This window comes from Poecile atricapillus, chromosome 7, assembly GCF_030490865.1.
Source record: "Poecile atricapillus isolate bPoeAtr1 chromosome 7, bPoeAtr1.hap1, whole genome shotgun sequence".
In the NCBI taxonomy this organism is placed as follows: Eukaryota; Metazoa; Chordata; class Aves; order Passeriformes; family Paridae; genus Poecile; species Poecile atricapillus.
This window is the reverse complement of record NC_081255.1, coordinates 9,763,406-9,780,664: the sequence shown is the minus strand read 5'-3', so window position 1 is coordinate 9,780,664 and position 17,259 is coordinate 9,763,406. Positions and strand designations below refer to the sequence as shown.

The 17,259-nt window shown below is 61.9% G+C and overlaps 4 protein-coding genes across 4 annotated transcripts in view; 3 read left to right on the top strand and 1 right to left on the bottom strand.

Moving 5' to 3' along the window:
- NOTCH2 (notch receptor 2) overlaps positions 1 to 3,649 on the top strand; it is an 83,773-nt gene extending 80,124 nt beyond the window's left edge. Inside the window, exon 33 of the mRNA XM_058842445.1 lies at positions 55 to 3,649. Within this exon, the coding sequence (XP_058698428.1) occupies positions 55 to 1,395 (1,341 nt within the window). The 3' untranslated portion in view covers positions 1,396 to 3,649. The remainder of the gene's footprint in view (positions 1 to 54) is intronic.
- A 2,576-nt stretch (positions 3,650 to 6,225) lies between these two features.
- On the top strand, positions 6,226 to 8,050 carry REG4 (regenerating family member 4). The gene is made up of 6 exons (XM_058843089.1): positions 6,226 to 6,376; positions 7,071 to 7,146; positions 7,266 to 7,363; positions 7,446 to 7,583; positions 7,663 to 7,768; positions 7,884 to 8,050. The coding sequence occupies exons 2-6, from the start codon at positions 7,083 to 7,085 to the stop codon at positions 7,955 to 7,957; spliced, it is 480 nt and encodes a 159-aa protein (XP_058699072.1). The 5' UTR covers positions 6,226 to 6,376; positions 7,071 to 7,082; the 3' UTR covers positions 7,958 to 8,050.
- A 704-nt stretch (positions 8,051 to 8,754) lies between these two features.
- HMGCS2 (3-hydroxy-3-methylglutaryl-CoA synthase 2) lies at positions 8,755 to 12,082 on the top strand. The gene is made up of 9 exons (XM_058843088.1): positions 8,755 to 8,953; positions 9,158 to 9,597; positions 9,836 to 9,961; positions 10,193 to 10,357; positions 10,428 to 10,596; positions 10,682 to 10,852; positions 11,348 to 11,454; positions 11,543 to 11,668; positions 11,742 to 12,082. The coding sequence occupies exons 1-9, from the start codon at positions 8,841 to 8,843 to the stop codon at positions 11,846 to 11,848; spliced, it is 1,524 nt and encodes a 507-aa protein (XP_058699071.1). The 5' UTR covers positions 8,755 to 8,840; the 3' UTR covers positions 11,849 to 12,082.
- Positions 12,083 to 12,536: 454 nt separating this feature from the next.
- PHGDH (phosphoglycerate dehydrogenase) lies at positions 12,537 to 16,629 on the bottom strand. The gene is made up of 12 exons (XM_058843087.1): positions 16,396 to 16,629; positions 16,028 to 16,179; positions 15,801 to 15,866; positions 15,669 to 15,723; positions 15,493 to 15,591; positions 15,257 to 15,389; positions 15,028 to 15,176; positions 14,654 to 14,806; positions 14,414 to 14,546; positions 14,078 to 14,205; positions 13,663 to 13,891; positions 12,537 to 12,841 (listed from the first exon to the last, which is right to left on the bottom strand). The coding sequence occupies exons 1-12, from the start codon at positions 16,531 to 16,533 to the stop codon at positions 12,684 to 12,686; spliced, it is 1,593 nt and encodes a 530-aa protein (XP_058699070.1). The 5' UTR covers positions 16,534 to 16,629; the 3' UTR covers positions 12,537 to 12,683.
- Positions 16,630 to 17,259: the final 630 nt, after the last annotated feature.

Below are 17,259 nucleotides of genomic sequence, written 5' to 3'. Positions count from 1 at the left end.
AGTCAGCCCCCACAACACCCAAGCTGCTAAAATATTTACTGTCTGTGTTTCCAGGAGGAGACTCCGCTCTTCCTCGCAGCTCGGGAAGGCAGTTTCGAAGCAGCAAAAATCTTGCTGGACCATTTTGCCAACCGAGACATCACGGACCACATGGACCGGCTGCCGCGGGACGTGGCCCAGGACCGCATGCACCACGACATCGTGCAGCTCCTCAACGAGTACAACGTGGCCCACAGCCCTGCCGGCCACCCCGGGGCCATGCTGAACTCTGCCCTCTCCCCGGTCATCTGTGGCCCCAACAGGTCCTTCCTCAACCTGAAACACGCTTCGCTGAGCAAGAAGTCACGCAAACCGAACGCCAAAGGCATGCCCGCCGGCCTCACCAAAGATGCAAAGAGGAGAAGGAAGAAGTCCCTCAGCGAGGGCAAGGGGCAGTTTTCAGAGAGCTCAGTGACCCTGTCACCGGTGGATTCCCTGGAGTCTCCCCACGCTTTTGCCTCTGAACCGACCTCTTCCCCCGTGATGCCGTCGCCGGGGGTGCTGCACTCGTCGCCCAGCTCGCTGCTGGCCGCTCCGGCGGTGCAGGCCGCGCACACCATGTCCTTCTCCAACCTGCACGAGATGCAGCCCCTGGGACGCGGCTCGGGCACGGTGCTGCCGTCCGTCAGCCAGCTGCTGTCGCAGCACAGAACCACCCCTCCCAGCAGCGGGCTCGGCAGGCTGCGGCCGGGCAGCGTCTCCAGCGAGTGGATGAACCGCATGGAGGTGAATGAGTCCCAGTACAACGAGATGTTCGGCATGGTGCCCCAGGTGATGCATTCCCACCCCGGCGTCTCGCAGCAGAGCGGCTTGGTGCAAGCAGAGGCCAAGCACCTGGGGGTGTCCCGGGAGTCTTTGCCCCCCATCATGACTTTCCAGCTGGTTCCCAAGGGCGGCATAAACCAGCAAGCGCTGCCGCAGCAGGCCCAGTCAAACTGCGCTCAGAACATGGCCGGCCCCCTTAGCTCCATGTACCAGATCCCAGATCTGGCCCAGCTGCCCAGCGCCTCGTTCTCCATGGCTGCCATCCCTCAGCAGGACGGGCAGGTGGCTCAGACGGTCCTCCCGGCCTACCACCAGTTCCAGAGCTCGATGGGGAAGTACCCCACGCCTCCCTCCCAGCACAGCTGCTACTCCTCGGCCACAGAACGGACTCCTAGCCACAACCGGCACTTACAAGGGGAGCACCCGTACCTGACTCCGTCGCCCGAATCTCCGGACCAGTGGTCGAGCTCTTCCCCGCACTCTGCCTCCGACTGGTCCGACGTGGCGACCAGTCCCAGCAGCAGCCAGCGCGGGCCGGCGGCCGCCCACATGCCGGAGCAGCAGCGGAACAACATGCAGGTGTACGCCTGAAGGCTGCCCACGCTGCAGCCCGCCTAAAGCGGACTCCAGAACTCATGAAGGTCTTCCAGGATGGAAATGAAGAACCATTTTAGTATCCAAGAGTCTTAATGAGCCCAGGATGTTCTTTTGTTGGAGGGACTGTGGTCGCTGTAGACTTTGTATGCTTTTGTGCTAAAAGGAGAACTGTAGAAGCTGGTGATGGAGAAGACCAGCTGGGTCACTTCTAACCAACTCCCACGCACCTTGGACGTGACTGCTGTCTGCACTGGAGTCTCCAGTCTGCTTTTAAACACGTTCCACCGTTGCTTTGGGGAGACAGCTCTTCAGCTTCATGCATCTTGTGGTCATTTCTCCAGAAATTTAGCCAAAACCAGCTTTTGTATCCTTATTTTGTTACTCCTCCTGTTACCCACGTAACCTCTCTCTGAAGCACCTTCTACTAGTTCTCCTCGAGTTCAAGTTGCCTTGTCTTGACACAGCTCAGAGCTGCACCCACATTCCCAGCCCCGCTCCTTCCCTGGTCCGCTCTTGCTCAGCAAGCGAGCCGGACCTCCCAAAACACCTGCAGGTCAAGTGACGCCTCCTGTCACGCAGCTTCAGCCTCTCCTCTTCAGGAGTCTTCGTCTTGTAGAGACCCACTAACACCCCTTAGCGTTCTCACTGCCTGCTCCCCGGGTATTACGAGATTATATATACATAATAGTCTTTTTAGGTTGTTTGTTTTGTTATTTTCCCTCCTGAAAATGCTGGTCTGACCTGGTCTTCCCGCCCGTGGGCCCATCTCTTCCCCGAGACACCCGTGACCAGTGTGACACACTACCCTCCCCATGCCCCTGTCCCGCCAGGGGTGTCCATGCCCGCCTTGGTGGGCTCCCGTGCCAGAAGAGATGCACTGCAACCGATCCAGGCCTTTTGGGACGAGCACGAGTCTTTCCAAAACTGCTAACGCAAGCTCCCAGCGTTCTTGCACAGTAATCCCCTCCCCTCCATCCAAGGGTGGCTGTGTGTCCTGTCCTCCAGATACCATATGCTGCCTCTTTATGGTGTCATCAAGAAGTGTCAAACACGCGGTTACGTGTTTGTGGAGTGTGTCCTTCTGCGTCAGGAACGACATCCAGCCCTTTGAAAAGCGTCCCTTGTGCCGCAGCCCCGGGACAGAGCTGCCTCATCCTCCCCTCCCGGCAGCCAGGAGCTGGGCCATGGCAGCACGCCAGAACAGTTCAGAAACCATTGCCTGCCGCAGTTTGGTGCACAGGTTTGGGGCTGTCCTCTGCTCTGAGTTCAGCCCCAGTGCACATTTCCCAGCCGAGGTGCCCCACGCGCTCCATGGGACTGTAGGGTCGCGCGGCCGCCCCGGTAGTTTTGGGGTTGTGGAAGCCGGCTGTCGCTGACCTGAGGCAAACAGCCGCTCTTTCCACGACAGCAGCGCTTCTCTGAAGGGCTCCAGACCAGCCAGCAGCCCAAGTGAACATTGGTGGGGATGGTTTGGAATGCTGCAGACACGTCTTCCAAAGAGCTCGGGGCTGCCGGCTGCTGCCAAAGGACTGAAGGCCGCTCCCCTCCGAGCCGGCCATCCAACACCCTACCGTGTACAGTATTGTCTCTGCTGTTTCTTTCCATTCTAATCAAGACTCAAAGTTGCTTTTCTTTTTTTTTCTTGGGGTTTTTTTTCCCTCCCCCCCCCAATTTCACTCAATGGTACATGAAGGCAGGGCCTCAGGAGGAGCTGGGGCCATCGTTTTGGGCTGAAGTTTTTAATTCTGTGTGAAATTATCGCTTCTCACGCAGCGCTGGCCCCTGAAGCTCAGCTGCAGCTGACTCAGACCTCCAGGGGGGTCTGTCCAGGTACACGTTTCACTGCAAATAATGAAGTGTTGCTACATCAATGCTAAAGAAACAAAGGGCTTTTGCTCCCTAGCTCCAAATAACCAAGTGCCTTTTTATATATGTGGCTACCTTTGACAAGATGAGTGCTTTCTGTGGAATGAAGCCGGTTCTGTGCCTGGCCTTGTTAATACGATGGCCCTCTGCCTTTCTTCTCTTTTTTTTTTTTTTTTTAACTACTTGTAAAGATAATATCTCCTTAAGGTGGTATTTTATCTCGTAAGTTTGTAGAGTAACCATTCACACAGCAGCATTTTCCTATATTAATAATGGAAAATATTTGCTTATTTTTACATTTTTTATAAAAGTCTTTTATGAAAATAGTTGCTGCCAAATGTATAAGCAATTTTTATCCCCAGAATAAAAAGTATGTGCCCAGTGTCTGAGTGCTGCTGTTTTCATTCTGTTTTCTGGCTTAGAAATGAATCAGGGGTGCTCTGTCTCAACGCCACAAGAACCCCAACACTCAGCTCCAGCCAAGGGAGCTGGAAGCAGCCTGGTGTGGATTTTTAGGCACTTTGGATAAGAGCTCTCACTTGCCTGTGGGAGCCAGGGAAGGGCTTTTAGAAAGGTGGTGAGCCAGTGTGGGTCGGGCTGTGGGTTCACTCAGGTCCTCTCCCAGCAGGGAGGAGCACCCTCATCCCTGGTTTGTCTCAGCACTTGAACCCTTAAGATTGGAACATCGAGATCATTGAGTCCAACCTTTAACGTGGCACTGCTGTGGTCACCCCTTAACCATGTCCCCAAATGCCACATGCAGATGTTTTTGGAGCATTCCAGGGATGGTGGTTCCACCACTTTCTGGGCAGCCTGATCCAATGCCTGACTGGCCTTTCACTGACAAATTCTCCCTCATATCTCATCTAAACCTCCAACTTGAAGCCATTTCCTCTCACCCTGTTGCTGCTTACCTGGGAGAAGAGACCAGCCCCACCTGCCTCCAGCCTCCTTTCAGGCTGTTGTAGAGAGTGATAAGGTCCCCCCTGAACCTCCATTTCTCCATTTCTGAGAACATGAAGATGTGCTCTTCTCCAGCCTGTGCAACAGGGAATCACCACTCCTCTGTGCTGGTTCAAAGAGTCTGACTTGAGCAGTCAGAAAAGCGAGTGTTGGTGGTGCCATGCTGTGTTTGGAGCACGGAGGTGCCACTGAAGCCTTGGGCTGTGCTGCTGCTCATCTGGCTCTTCTCCAGCTCTTGCTGTGGACCCCCAGATGGAGCCAGCAGCTGAATTACAATGCTGAGCTGGGGTAAAGCTGCTGGGGGCATTTTAAGGGTTTAATATTCAAACTCAGTGCAGCTCCTTTATCTCCTGGCAGAGCCAGCTGGGCGAGTCCAAACCTCCCGGAGGCATTCATCCATGTTCTCGCACATCTGTGCCAAAGTTTAGCGAGCTCTGTGCCGAGGCACAGCTGCACTGAGCTTTCTCTGGTGCTCAGGCTGAGACTTGAAGCTGTGTCTCCTCAGGGCTGTTCGTGCAGGTAACACATCCAGCCCGGGATGGCCAGGGGCTTGTGCAAACCTGCCGTGTTCCATCCAAACTCCACCATCCAGGCAGGGAGCTGCCCCATCCCTTATCTAACTGAGGAGTGCAGGAGCCTTAGGCTCCTCGAGGGAGATTTTTCACGGTTTTTCATCAAGCCAGGGTGGAGTCCTGCTGTCTGGGGAGTCGCTGTGTTTGCAGGGTTTCACCATGGATGTGTGGCAGGTTGTTTCTTTCAGAAGCGATAGCAGGCAGCAGCTGTGTTTGGACACGAGGAGGTTTCACCCCTTGGATCCCCAGGGATGCCTGGCGAGCAGCAGCAGCTCTGTCACCGTGTGGGTGAAGGAGAAGGGTCTGATCCTCCTCCCTCCCCGGGGCAGAAGCCAGACCTGCCTCTGCAGGCTGGCAGGGAGCTGCTCCCTGTGGGTGTAGCTGCGTGTTTCAGCAAAAGCTGCTGCAGAGGAGATCCCATGGCAGATCCCGGGGCTGTACACGGCTGGAGCCTGACAGCAAGCTCTCCGTGTGGGGGAAGCAGGGCTCAGCCCTGGCTCTGGAGGTAGCTCACTCCTGGCTCACACCAGCGCTGCTGAGCACCAGGCCCCCAAGGGCAGCTCCTCTCCTCCCCACTGGCCTCCACCAAGGGTTTTGGGGCAGGAGAGGCAGGAGCTGGAGGCAGCAGGAGCCACGGGACAGGCAGCAGCACGGTGCTTCAAAGCTGCTTTGGTCCTTGAGGAGCCAGCAAAGGGACGATGCTGAGCAGGAGAGCTCCAGCTGCCTCCCATGGCTGCAGAGGACACTGTGCCAGGGCCAGGGCTGTGCCAGAGCTCCCCGAAGGGCTCCAGCTGCGGGGCCAGGAGCTCAGGAACCGCCCGGGGCAGGGGCAGCGAGGGGCGGCTGCTGCCGCTGCTCTGGGAGCTGCCCCTTCCCCCCGGAGGGACACGGGGTGACGAAGGCTCTCGTCACGGCCGGGCCCGAGGGCTGGGCACCCTCCCCGCTATCTGATGGCACCGCCAGCCCCCGGCTGCAGGCTGTTCCCACATCCCGGCGTCCCGCATCCTGCTCGCCAACAGCCCCGGCAGTTCAAACAAGGGCGGTGTGTGGGTGACGCAGGGCACAGCCGGGCAGGGCCCGGGGCCCGGGGCTGCCATCCCCCGGGGCTGGGCACACGGGCACCGCCAGGGGCTCCGAGCCGCCGCCGCTGCTGCCGGGGATGCTCTGGCCGGCATCGGGCCGTCAGCCCCGGGGCTCGTCCCCGGCAGCCCCCGGGCTACCCAGGGCTGGCACCCCTGGAGAGCGAGCCCAGGCTGCTCTGGGCTGGGAGATTATATCTGTATCTCGGGAGCAATTAATGATTATTGCAGGGGGTTTATTGACCAACTAGGACGGGTTCTTCCTGTCTGTTTCTGGAGATATGTTAAACGCAAACAGAACGCAGATCTGGGCGATTTTCCAGGGAACTGGGGGGGGATGGAGGGGGGTCGGCAGTAAGATTTTTATGGAGGGAATCACCTGAGTTGGGCAAACACAGATGCTGGCGAGCAGCAGGCTATAAAGGGCAGCTCCTCTCCTCTCCTGTCCCGGTGGCCCTCGACGAGCCGCTATTCCTCACCATCTCCGGACACCAGGTGAGGAAGAGAACCCTCACAAGGCAGCTGGGGATGCTCCGAGCTGGCTCACGGGAGAACAGGAGCTGGTCCCTCTCCCTGGCAGCTCCTGCGGGAGCCGAGCTCTGCCCTGGCTGGATGGGGCAGGCTGTGATGCTGCATTTTTCAGCCCTGCGTTGACTTTTGTCGCTGCTTCTTTGAGGGGAAGACGAGCTGAATCTGCAAATCGGCCCCAGTGCCCGGGGATTAGCCGGGATAAAGGGGAGCTGCGCTGATGTGGCCGATTTGCCTCCCCAGCCCGGGCAGCGCTGCGAGCTCAGGCTGTGAAAACGCGGCCGTGCACGGAGTCCCTGCTGCCCCAGCTGTGCCATTGCCGGGCTGGGGTCCCCCGAGCCCAGTCCGCCACAGCACCCTCCCCTCGTCCCCACGGAGCAGCCTGGCTGTCCCTTCGGCCTCCTGCCGAGCCTGGGGCTGATGTCCGAGCGGGACAATCTGCTGCCGGTGCGGGCTGGGATCTCCAAGGCTCGCCCGGGGCAGGGGATGCGGGCACGGGGCAGTGACCGGGGAGCGGAGAGCGGGGCACAGCCTGCCATCCCCTCCAGGGGCTCCGAGGGGCCAGGCTCAGCCCACAGCGGTGCAGGTTTGCACTCTCTGGGCACTGGTAGCATCCTCTGTCCCCAAAGGGACCTTGAGTGACCCTCCCGAGCCTTTACAGGGAGCAAGGAGGATGGCGGCTGCGGCCAGACTCGCCCTCCTGCTGCTGGGCTGCGTGGGGCTCCTGCGGCCTCTCGGTGAGTGCCACGGCTCGGGGGGCAGATGCTGGTGGAGCTGGGCCAGGGGAGAGCCACGCTCTTCTCCAGGTAGTGATGCCACCTGTCCCTCACCCCTGCCCGCGGCTCTCCCCGCACAGACGGCAGGTACATAAGCTACTGCCCCGAAGGCTGGTCCTACTACAAACTCAGCTGCTTCAAGTACTTCCCCGAGCCCCGGACCTGGGACGAGGCTGAGGTAAGGCCACAGAGGGGGACAGAGGGTGACAGGGGCCCCCCGTGTCCCTGGGACCCCCGGGCACTGACAGCTCTCCCCGCAGAGCCGGTGCCAGGACGTGAAGGAAGGCGCTCACCTGGCCTGGGTGGAGGATTCCCACGAGGCAGCCACCCTGCAGAGAGCCATCTCCTACTACCAGCGAGTGCAGCCCGTCTGGATCGGACTGCAGAAGAGTGAAGAGGTGAGGAGTGGGCGGCAGGAGTGGCGAGGGGCTGGGGGACAGCGGGGCCGTGCCTCTGACCCCCCCTGTCCCTGCACAGAGCCAGGCCTGGCAGTGGGCGGGTGGGAAGGAGTACAGTGCCGCCAGCCAGGTGCCCGGGAACGGTGCCCAAGGGGGGAGCTGCGCCGTGCTGACCCATCACAGCGGTGAGTGCCCGCTCCCTGCAGCCACCCCCGGCCTTCCACCGCCATCCCCTCGGAGGGCAGCCGTGGGCACGGCTGGTGCTCGCCCCCGCCAGCCCCCTGCTTGTGTCTCCCGCAGGTTTCTCCGTCTGGGCCAGTTCCGAGTGCTCCCGAAAGCATCACTACATCTGCAAGTTCTACCCCTTGCACTGAGCGCAGCCCTGGCCCCGCGGGACCCGGCGCCACCTCTGACTCCTATAAAAAAATCTTATAAAAAATGAAGCATGCGAGTGCTGTGTGAGCTTGGTGCTGATGCAAAGCCTGGGCTGGGCCGTGAGAGAGAGAGAGAAACGAGCTCTGCCGCGGCTCCCCGAGCTTCCCGGCTTCCAGAAGCTTCTGCGCTGCGGGTGCGGGCGAAGCTGTTTGGGGATGAGTCCCCAGCCAAATAGCGCAGGAGTCTGTGCGGGGCAGGCGGGGGGGACAGGAGCATCCCCGGAGTGCAGACGGCTGGCACAGGGATGGCTGGGGGACGGGAGCTGCCGTGGGCATGGGGACAGGCGCTCCCCAGGTGCACACAGCTCCACAGGGACAGCGCGACCAAAGGTCCCTTTTGTGTCACTGCTGTGTTGCCACAGGCATCACGTGGCTGTTTGCTCTGTTGCTTTGAAGACGGCTCTGCCCCCACCCAGCTGATGGGGTTTTGCTCCCCCCCGAGCACGTGTCGGACGCGGAGCGCAGCCCGGGCAGCGCGGATGTGCCGGTACCGGAGCCGGGCCGCCCTCTGCTCCCGGCCGGGGCCGCACAGCGACCGCAGGGCCCGGGAGAGCCCGGCACCGGGGCTGCCACCGCCCCGGGACAGCCCCGTGTCCCCAGGCTTTGGGGCACAAGGCGAAGACACCCCCAGTGCTCCCCCCTCCCAAACCCCGCCGCCCCTGCCGTGTTGGCTGGCGCTCGGTGACCTTTGAGCGCCAGGGTCCGGCAGGCTGATAAAGGCCGGGAGGGCTGTGCCGAGCTGCCCACGCAGTTTATAAAAGCACTACGCAAAGCCCGTCCCGCTGTCCATCTGTCCGGCCGGCCGTCCCTTCGTCCGGCGGGGATGTTGCGCTTGGTCGGGCGCGCCGCGCGCTGCTGGGGGGCCAGGTGGGCACGGCCGGGGCCCGAGGGGGCACCCCGAGGTGTCCAACATCCCCCGGCTTGGCAGAGGGCATGGTGAGCATCCACGTGGGTCGGGGGAGCTGGGGACATAAGCAGGGTGAGGGTGGGGAGCTCTTAGACCTTGGTGGGGAAGGGGAGCCTCCCCCACTGCCAGGATCTAGCAGGAATTTGGAATGCTCCCAGCCTGGGCATCTCCCCAGGGCCACCCTCTGTCCCCAAGGCTGCCGTGGGACTGTTGCCACTCCCTCTGTCCCACAGCCTCTCCAGTGCTGCTGGGACAGGTGGCTGGCCCAAGGACGTGGGCATCCTGGCCCTGGAGGTGTACTTCCCTGCCCAGTACGTGGATCAGGAGGAGCTGGAGAGGTTTGATGGCGTGGAGGCTGGCAAGTACACACGGGGCCTGGGCCAGAAGCAGATGGGTTTCTGCGCTGCCCACGAGGACATCAACTCCCTGTGCCTGACCGTGGTGCAGCGGCTGGTGGAGCGCGGGCGCCTCTCCTGGGACGCCATCGGCCGCCTGGAGGTGGGCACCGAGACCGTCATCGACAAATCCAAGGCCGTCAAGACCGTCCTCATGCAACTTTTCCATGACTCCGGCAACACTGACGTGGAGGGCATCGACACCACCAATGCCTGCTACGGGGGCACGGCCTCGCTCTTCAACGCGGCCGCCTGGGTGGAGTCCAGTGCCTGGGATGGTGAGTGCAGGCAGGGACGTGCTGTGGGGCTGGATGCTGGCTGGGTGCCGTGGGATGGGGGAAGGAGGCAGGAGGTGGCCTGAAGCCCAAAGATGCTCCAACTGCACCTCTCCCCCACCCCTGCTTCTTGCCCTTCTCGGTGTGACACCTGGCAGCGTGGAGTTGGGAATGCAGGAGGGCCGTGGGATGGAGTCTTCCAGCCTCTGGTGGCCCTGCCAGTGCCTCTGTCCTCCCTCAGGTCGCTACGCCGTGGTGGTGTGTGGGGACATTGCTGTCTACGCCACGGGGAACGCGCGGCCCACGGGAGGTGCCGGTGCCATCGCCATGCTGGTGGGACCCAACGCCCCGCTGGTGCTGGAGAGAGGTGGGCATCATGAGACCCTGGGGGTGGTGAGCTGATGGCTGCTGTCCCTGGGGGCCGTGTATCCGTGTCCCAGCCCTGGGCAGAGCTGCTCAGCCAGACCCTGGAGGGGTCTGCTGCCTGGCTACATCGCTGTGGGCACCATGGAGTGACTCGGGGAGGCTGCTGGGTTCCAGGGGTGTTTGCCACAGAGGGCTGGGACCTCTCTGACAGCTGGCTCTCCCCTGTCCCCAGGCCTGCGTGGAACCCACATGGAGCACGCCTACGACTTCTACAAGCCGAATCTGTCCTCTGAGTACCCGGTGGTGGACGGGCAGCTCTCCATCCAGTGCTACCTGCGGGCGCTGGACCGCTGCTACGCCGTGTACCGACGGAAGGCAGAGACCCAGTGGCAGCAGGGTGAGTGGCAGCGCCCCCGAGGTGCCCATGGCAGCCCCCTGGATACTGATGGCCCCGTGTTGCCTCCCAGCTGGCATCCAGAGGCCCTTCACCCTCGATGAGTTCAAGTACATCATCTTCCACTCGCCCTTCTGCAAGCTGGTGCAGAAGTCGGTGGGGCGGCTGCTGCTCAACGACTTCTTGGCCTCCCCCAACCCCGACACAGCCTCCGGCCTCTACAAGGGGCTGCAGTCCTTCCGGTGGGTCCCTGCACCGTGTCCCCCATCCCTCAGCCCAGCCAGGGAAGTGCTGGCCTGGGGTTCCAGCTGCTCTCTCTCTGGGCAGCGGTGTGAAGCTGGAGGACACCTACACCAGCAAGGAGGTGGAGAAGGCATTCCAGACAGCCAGCCAGGATATCTTCAACAAGAAGACCAAGCCCTCCCTGCTCCTCTCTTCCCGCAATGGCAACATGTACACACCGTCCATGTATGGCTGCCTGGCCTCCCTCCTGTCCCAGTGAGTTCCCCAAAACACTGGCTTGGGGAGAGGGAGGAGGTCATTTTGGGGAGGGCTCTCCCTGGCTGGATAGAGGGGCAGAACTCATCTCCCAGCCCTCCTCTCCCCCTGCCTCAGCAGGGACCTGATCCTTTCATTGCACACAACCCCCAGTGTGGATGCATCCTGCTGCAGGCCATCTCCCTGCCAGACTTTTCATTCCAGCATGCTGGAGCTGGGCCAGTGCATAAAGCCCTCCTGTCATCACCAGGAGGATGAAAACCCCTGTTGTCATGCCCAGTAGAATGAGTGACCCCATGGGAAAGGAGTCATGGGAACAGACAGGCTCCGAGGGGAACAAAAGCCTTGTCTTGGGGCTCCCTGGCACCACTGCACTCCAGAAATGTGGCCCCAAATCTGCCTGCCTACAAAACCCCCTGCACTGCCCCCACAGCCCTGTATCCCCACCTCCCCCTGAGCCCAAATATCCTGTAACCCCCTCCTCTCTCTCTTCAGGTGCTCAGCACGGGACCTGGCCGGCTCCCGGATCGGCGCCTTCTCCTACGGCTCGGGGCTGGCTGCCAGCATGTTCTCCTTCCGTGTCTCGCAGGATGCAGCCCCAGGTGAGCCTCGTGGGGAGAGGGGCTGGGAAGGGAGGGAGGCGTGGGGCTGTCCGTGGTGCCAGCTCACACGTGGGGTGCCCGTTGCCAGGCTCACCCCTGGACAAGCTGGTCTCCAGCCTGGCTGACCTGCCCGCCCGCCTGGACGCCCGCAAGCGCGTGGCCCCGCAGGACTTCGCCGAGATCATGAAGCGACGGGAGGAAACCCATCACTTGGGTGAGTGGGGTTGGGGTGACCCTGCCCTCTTGGGACCCCACAGCACCCCTGAGCATCACTGCTCTCCCTGCAGCCGACCACGCTCCCCACGGCTCCCAGGCGGATCTCTTCCCCGGAACCTGGTACCTGACACGGGTGGATTCCAAGTACCGCCGCGAATATGCCAGGAAACCCATCTAGAGTGGGATCACCGGAGTGGTGAGCCCTGGGGAGGGAGATGCTCTCTTTCCCGCTGTCATCCCTGTTCATTCCCTGCTTCCAGGGAATATTTCCGTGCGGGAAAGTTTGCTTTGCATGGGTGGGGAATGGCCAGCAGTGCCTTGGCCCCAGAGCTGTTGGAGACGGCGGCATCTTCTGCAAACATCGGAGCAGTGCAGGGGAATAAAGGTGCAGATGGGAGGGGGCAGCAGCCCAGCTCTGGCTCCTGGTCTTGGTTGGTCTCCTCTCACCCCAGACCCCTCCCAGTTAACAGCCACCGGTCTGGCTCACAGCTGCTTACAGGATTTATTTCACGGCCACCCGTCCTGTTAGACATGGGATTATGCCCTGACAATTTTGTGGAGTCATGTAAGCCCCAAACTCCCAGTCGCCAGTTTAGGGGGGAGGAAGATGGCATTTTCCCCATGATGTCATTAAATTGAAACATCCTCGTGGCAAAACCCCTGGGCAGGAGGGCACTGGTGGTGCAGTGGCTCACAGGAGGGCTCATGCCCCGTGCAGTGCTGCTCTCTGGGCCGTGTCCCAGCACGGGACTGTGGCCAGACAGGACCTCAGCAGCCACAGGGACCTTTGCACCCTTCAGCAAACAGCAGCAGGAGGGAGGGGGTTTGGGGTTGAGGACAAAGGACCACACAGACAAGGCAGCACATGCTCTCTCCTTCCAGACCTTTTATTGAACGTGGGGCCACCCCAAACCCAGAGTGGGGGTCAGGGATGACCATGTGCAATGTTCCCCTGGCTGGGGAAGGGTCCAGATGCTGTGGCCGTGGGGAGAGTCCTTGTTGGCAATCGGGGTCTACAGCAGGTGGAGCTGGAAGATTTCCGTGACACGAGGCTTCAGCTCACCGAGGTTGGACAGGGGGGCTGAGAGCCCCACAACGCTCCACTGCTCCCCTGCCACCGTGCTGGAGCTGTGGTAGGACAGGAGCTGGCCCCCTGCCTTGCTCAGCAGCCCTGGAGAGGAGGACAGGAATTAGGGAGCACCTCCCTGTCCTCCATCCATCCATCCATCCATCCATCCATCCATCCATCCATCCATCCATTCATCATCCATCCATCATCCATCCATCCATCCATCCATCCATCCATCCATCCATCATCCATCCATCATCCATCCATCCATCATCCATCCATCCATCCATCCATCCATCCATCCATCCATCCATCCATCCATCATCCATCCATCCATCATCCATCCATCATCCATCCATCCATCATCCATCCATCCATCCATCATCCATCCATCCATCATCCATCCATCCATCCATCATCCATCCATCCATCATCCATCCATCATCCATCCATCCATCCATCCATCCATCATCCATCCATCATCCATCCATATCCATCCATCATCCATCATCCATCCATCCATCCATCATCCATCCATCCATCCATCCATCCATCCATCCATCCATCCATCCATCATCCATCCATCCATCATCCATCCATCATCCATCCATCCATCCATCCATCCATCATCCATCCATCATCCATCCATCATCCATCCATCCATCCATCCATCCATCCATCCATCCATCCATCCATCCATCCATCATCCATCCATCCATCCATCCATCCATCCATCCATCCATCCATCCATCCTCTGCTGTAGCAGGGGCTCAGCTCTAGGTTGGATGTGGGGCTGTCCCTGCAGCTCAGGGCTGACACAGGGACTCACCAGTCAGTGTGGTCAGAGCGCTGGTACCAGAGGTTTTGGGGACTCACCAGTCAGTGTGGTCAGAGCACTGGTACCAGAGGTTTTGGGGACTCACCGGTCAGTGTGGTCAGAGCGCTGGTATCAGAGGCTTTGGCTCTGTAGATGAGGAGAGGGCCGGACAGCGGGGCCGGCTGCTTGAAGGTGGCCCCGTTGATCTGCTGCAGGACCGGGGTGCTGCCTTGCACTGTCCCTGTCACCTGGTGTGGGGTGCCCTGCAGGGACACCTGCAGCAGACCAGTGCTGCTGTCGGGCTCGGGGGCCACATCACTGTGGGTGGTTGTGACCTGCCAGAGAGACACGGCCGCTCAGTGCCCAGGTCCTGTGGCTGGGGCAGGGATGTCCAGGGAAGCACCCCAGGGAACCCCCAGCCTCAACGCTGCATTAGCAGCACAGGAAGGTGTCCCCAGGCTCTTGCTGCGCGGTGGGGAAGGTGCAGCAGGCTGTGGTGCAGAGCACAAATGTCCACACACCTTCAGCCCAGCCTCCTGGGCCAGCAGTGTGGCGTTCACCAGGGTCACCTCCTTCTGTGTCCCTCCAGCCAGCATGCCCGCAGCCACAGCAGGTGTCAGGTAGCTCCCAGCCTCCTTCAGGGCTGTCCCTGGGGTGCAAGGAGGAGATGTGCAGGAGCCAGCAGCAGAGAGGACAGGCCCACAGTGGAGTGGCCAGCCTGGGGCTGGTCCTTCCACCCACTCAATCCATCCACCCATCCATTCCTGCACACTCTAGAGCTCCAATCCCACTGTTATCCACCTTCCTGTCTCTCTGTTCTCCTGCCTGCCCATCGGGGTGCCCACACCCAGGCTCACCTAGGGTGCAGACCTGCACACTGCCCTGCACTTGCTTGCCCGCCACGCACAGCACCGTGCCCAGGGCCCTGGCCAGGGTGATCCAGGGCTTGGTCTGGGGTGCAAAAGCCTTGCTGAGAGCCTGCCCATTAACCTGGGGGAGAGAGTGAGCAGTGAGAGCCTGCCAGGGGCCCCACATGGAGCATGGCACCCACAGGTGACAGCTGGGGCACGGGGCTCAGGTGCTGCAGGGGGACTCACTACGCCGGTCAGCCCCTTCCCCGTGGCCATGTCCACGATCTGCATGGCGATTTCCTTGCCGCAGCGGCTCTGTGCCTCCCGTGTGCTGGCGCCCAGGTGTGGGCAGGAGATGACGTTGGGGTGGTTCACCAGGTCACGGTCCTTTGGGGGCTCCTGCGGACACAGTTCCATCCTTCCATCAGCTCCCAGCACCTACCTGAGAGCTCGGAGCGGGGGGCGTTTACCCCACCTCCTCCGCAAGGAGGGAACCTGAGGAGGGCTGCTCCTGGTCCCAGCCCCACAGGCTTTACTAGGCTGCCCTGCCCTGCTCTGGGCAAAATGAAGGTGGTGCTGAGCCAAAGCCAAGCTCGGGGGGTCCCCACAGCCCCGCTCACCTGTGTGAAGACATCGAGGGCAGCCCCACCACACTGCCCCGACTGTAGCGCCCGCAGCAGCGCGCCCTCGTCCACGATGCCACCGCGGGCACAGTTCACCACCTGCACGCCACGGCGGCACTTGGCAAAGGTGCTGTCGTTCAGGAGCCCTGCGGAAGGAGGGCTGTGAGCAGAAGGGGGCTGCCCCAGCTCTCCCCAAACCTCCCCTGTGGTCGTGCCCCCTCCATACCCGTGGTGGAGGGCAGCAGCGGCGTGTGCACCGTGATGAAGTCGCAGCGGGGCCAGATCTGCTCCAGCGGCAGCTGCTCCACACCGAAGGTGGCTGAGACATCGGGGGTGATGATGGGATCGTAGCCTATGGTCTGAGGCAGGGCGGGCACTCACTCTCACAGCCTGGCAAGGCGCCTCTGGCCAGGTCAGGAAGGTCTGCGCTCCCCATCACTCCTCCCTGCCCTGTCTCCTCACCTTCATGCCAAAAGCCTGCATGCGGGTGGCCACCTCCCTGCCGATGCGGCCCAGCCCCAGCACGGCCAGCGTCTTCCCGTTCAGCTCCATGCCCATGTACTGGGGAGTGCAGGGACAGTGAGGCAGCGCACCCCACACGGACACCCCCTCCCAGAGGTGCTTCACCTGCCTCCTACCTTCTTACGGTCCCACTTGCCCTCCTTCATGGAGGCGGCTGCCTGCGGGATCTGCCTACAAAGGATGCTGTGGTCAGCACGGGGGAGGGGGCTGCAGGGCGCCCCTCTGTCCGCACCCTGCCTTGTGCTCACCTGGCCAGGCACAGGATCATCCCACAGGTGAGCTCGGCGGCGCTGAGGCTGTTCCCAGTGGGTGTGCTGGGGATGGAGAGCGGTGTCACTGGTGTGTGTCCCCTCCCCCGGGCTGACGGGGGTCTGTGCGCGCAGGGTGGTGCGAGGGGTGGGGAAGGCACCCTATGGAAGTCTCCCCGGCCTCCCCAGGATGACAGGCACGGATGTCCCCACACTCCTGCTCTTACTTCATGACCAGGACGCCCTTCCTGGTGGCTGCCTCCACGTCCACATTGTCCACGCCGGTGCCAGCTCTGCCCACCACCTGCAGCCTCTCTGCCGCCTCCAGCACCTCGGCCGTGACTTTGGTGGCCGAGCGGACGATGAGCCCATCGCAGTCCTAAGGGGTGACAGACACGGCGAATGGCACCAGGGCTGCCTGGGTCACGGGATGGGGACAGCCGGGGTCCGGGATCCGCCGTGCGAAACCGGCCGGGCTCTTGCATCAGACGGGAGGCGGGGACCGGTCGAGGGGCTCCGCTGCCAGCGGGGACCGCCGGCCCGCAGCAGCGCCCACCCAGCCACCCAGCCACGCGTGGGTGCAGCCCTGCCTCACCCGGATCTCCCGCAGCAGCTCCTCCTTGCTCAGCCCGGGCTTCTCCTGCACCCGGAGCCCGGCGGCCTGCAGGATCTCCCGGCAGCAGGGGTCCAGGCTTTCGCTGATCAGCACTTTCTGCAGCTTGCCCAGTGCCATGACGGGACGGGACGGGGGTGCCGGCTCTCTCCGCACGCCGCCCAGAGGCTGCTGCTGCCCCTCCGCCGCGCTAAAAGACCTGCGAGCGGTGCACGTTTTTCGGGCTCATTGGGTCCCGTCTCCATAATCCCACCTCCTTCCCTTCCCCTCCCCGCCCCAGCCCGCCCGGTCCCCCTCATCCCCCCCTCCCCCGGGGGAGGAGGGAGGGAGGAGGCGGGGGGAGCGGGGCCGGGGCTGGGCCGTGCCCCCCAGCAGAAAAGGAAGGGGGTGCCCCGCCAGAACCCCGTGGGTTGGAGAGGCACGAAAAGCGGGGGCAGCGTGTCCCGACCCTGCACGCTGCCGTCCGTGCCTCAGTTTCGCCGTCCCGCGTGTCACAGCTCAGTAAAGCAGGAGGGGGACAGCAGTGGCAGCCACGATGGTGCGGGTGGGTCCCCACAAAGCTGGGGGTGCCCAGCCCATGGCGAACCCAGACATGCCCTGCCCCAGGAGTGGGGCAGACCCAGACCCCCCAGCTGAGAAGCGAGGCAGGGCTGTGGCCACTGCCCACCCCCGATTTCGTGCCTGCTGTTGAGCAATCCCCCTGATAAGGGGCCGGGGACACGGGGCCAGCCCTGGCCACTGGCTCCCAATGCCGTGGGGTGCATGGGAGCCACCCAGCAAACGCCCTCCAGGGGCAGAGCCAGGTGGCCGCGTCCAGTGACCTCTCTGTGGGAAGTGCTGGCTCTG

Excerpts from the sequence above, each read along its gene's own strand:
- REG4 (XM_058843089.1), top strand. The coding sequence starts at position 7,083 with ATGGCGGCTGCGGCCAGACTCGCCCTCCTGCTGCTGGGCTGCGTGGGG. Across the intron at positions 7,364-7,445 it reads GGACCTGGGACGAGGCTGAG|AGCCGGTGCCAGGACGTGAA; the intron begins GTAAGGCCACAG and ends CTCTCCCCGCAG. Across the intron at positions 7,584-7,662 it reads GACTGCAGAAGAGTGAAGAG|AGCCAGGCCTGGCAGTGGGC; the intron begins GTGAGGAGTGGG and ends GTCCCTGCACAG.
- HMGCS2 (XM_058843088.1), top strand. The coding sequence starts at position 8,841 with ATGTTGCGCTTGGTCGGGCGCGCCGCGCGCTGCTGGGGGGCCAGGTGG. Across the intron at positions 10,853-11,347 it reads CTGGCCTCCCTCCTGTCCCA|GTGCTCAGCACGGGACCTGG; the intron begins GTGAGTTCCCCA and ends CTCTCTCTTCAG. Across the intron at positions 11,669-11,741 it reads GGAGGAAACCCATCACTTGG|CCGACCACGCTCCCCACGGC; the intron begins GTGAGTGGGGTT and ends CTCTCCCTGCAG.
- PHGDH (XM_058843087.1), bottom strand. The coding sequence starts at position 16,533 with ATGGCACTGGGCAAGCTGCAGAAAGTGCTGATCAGCGAAAGCCTGGAC. Across the intron at positions 14,206-14,413 it reads TGTGCAGGTCTGCACCCTAG|GGACAGCCCTGAAGGAGGCT; the intron begins GTGAGCCTGGGT and ends CTTGCACCCCAG. Across the intron at positions 13,892-14,077 it reads CCCAGGAGGCTGGGCTGAAG|GTCACAACCACCCACAGTGA; the intron begins GTGTGTGGACAT and ends TCTCTCTGGCAG.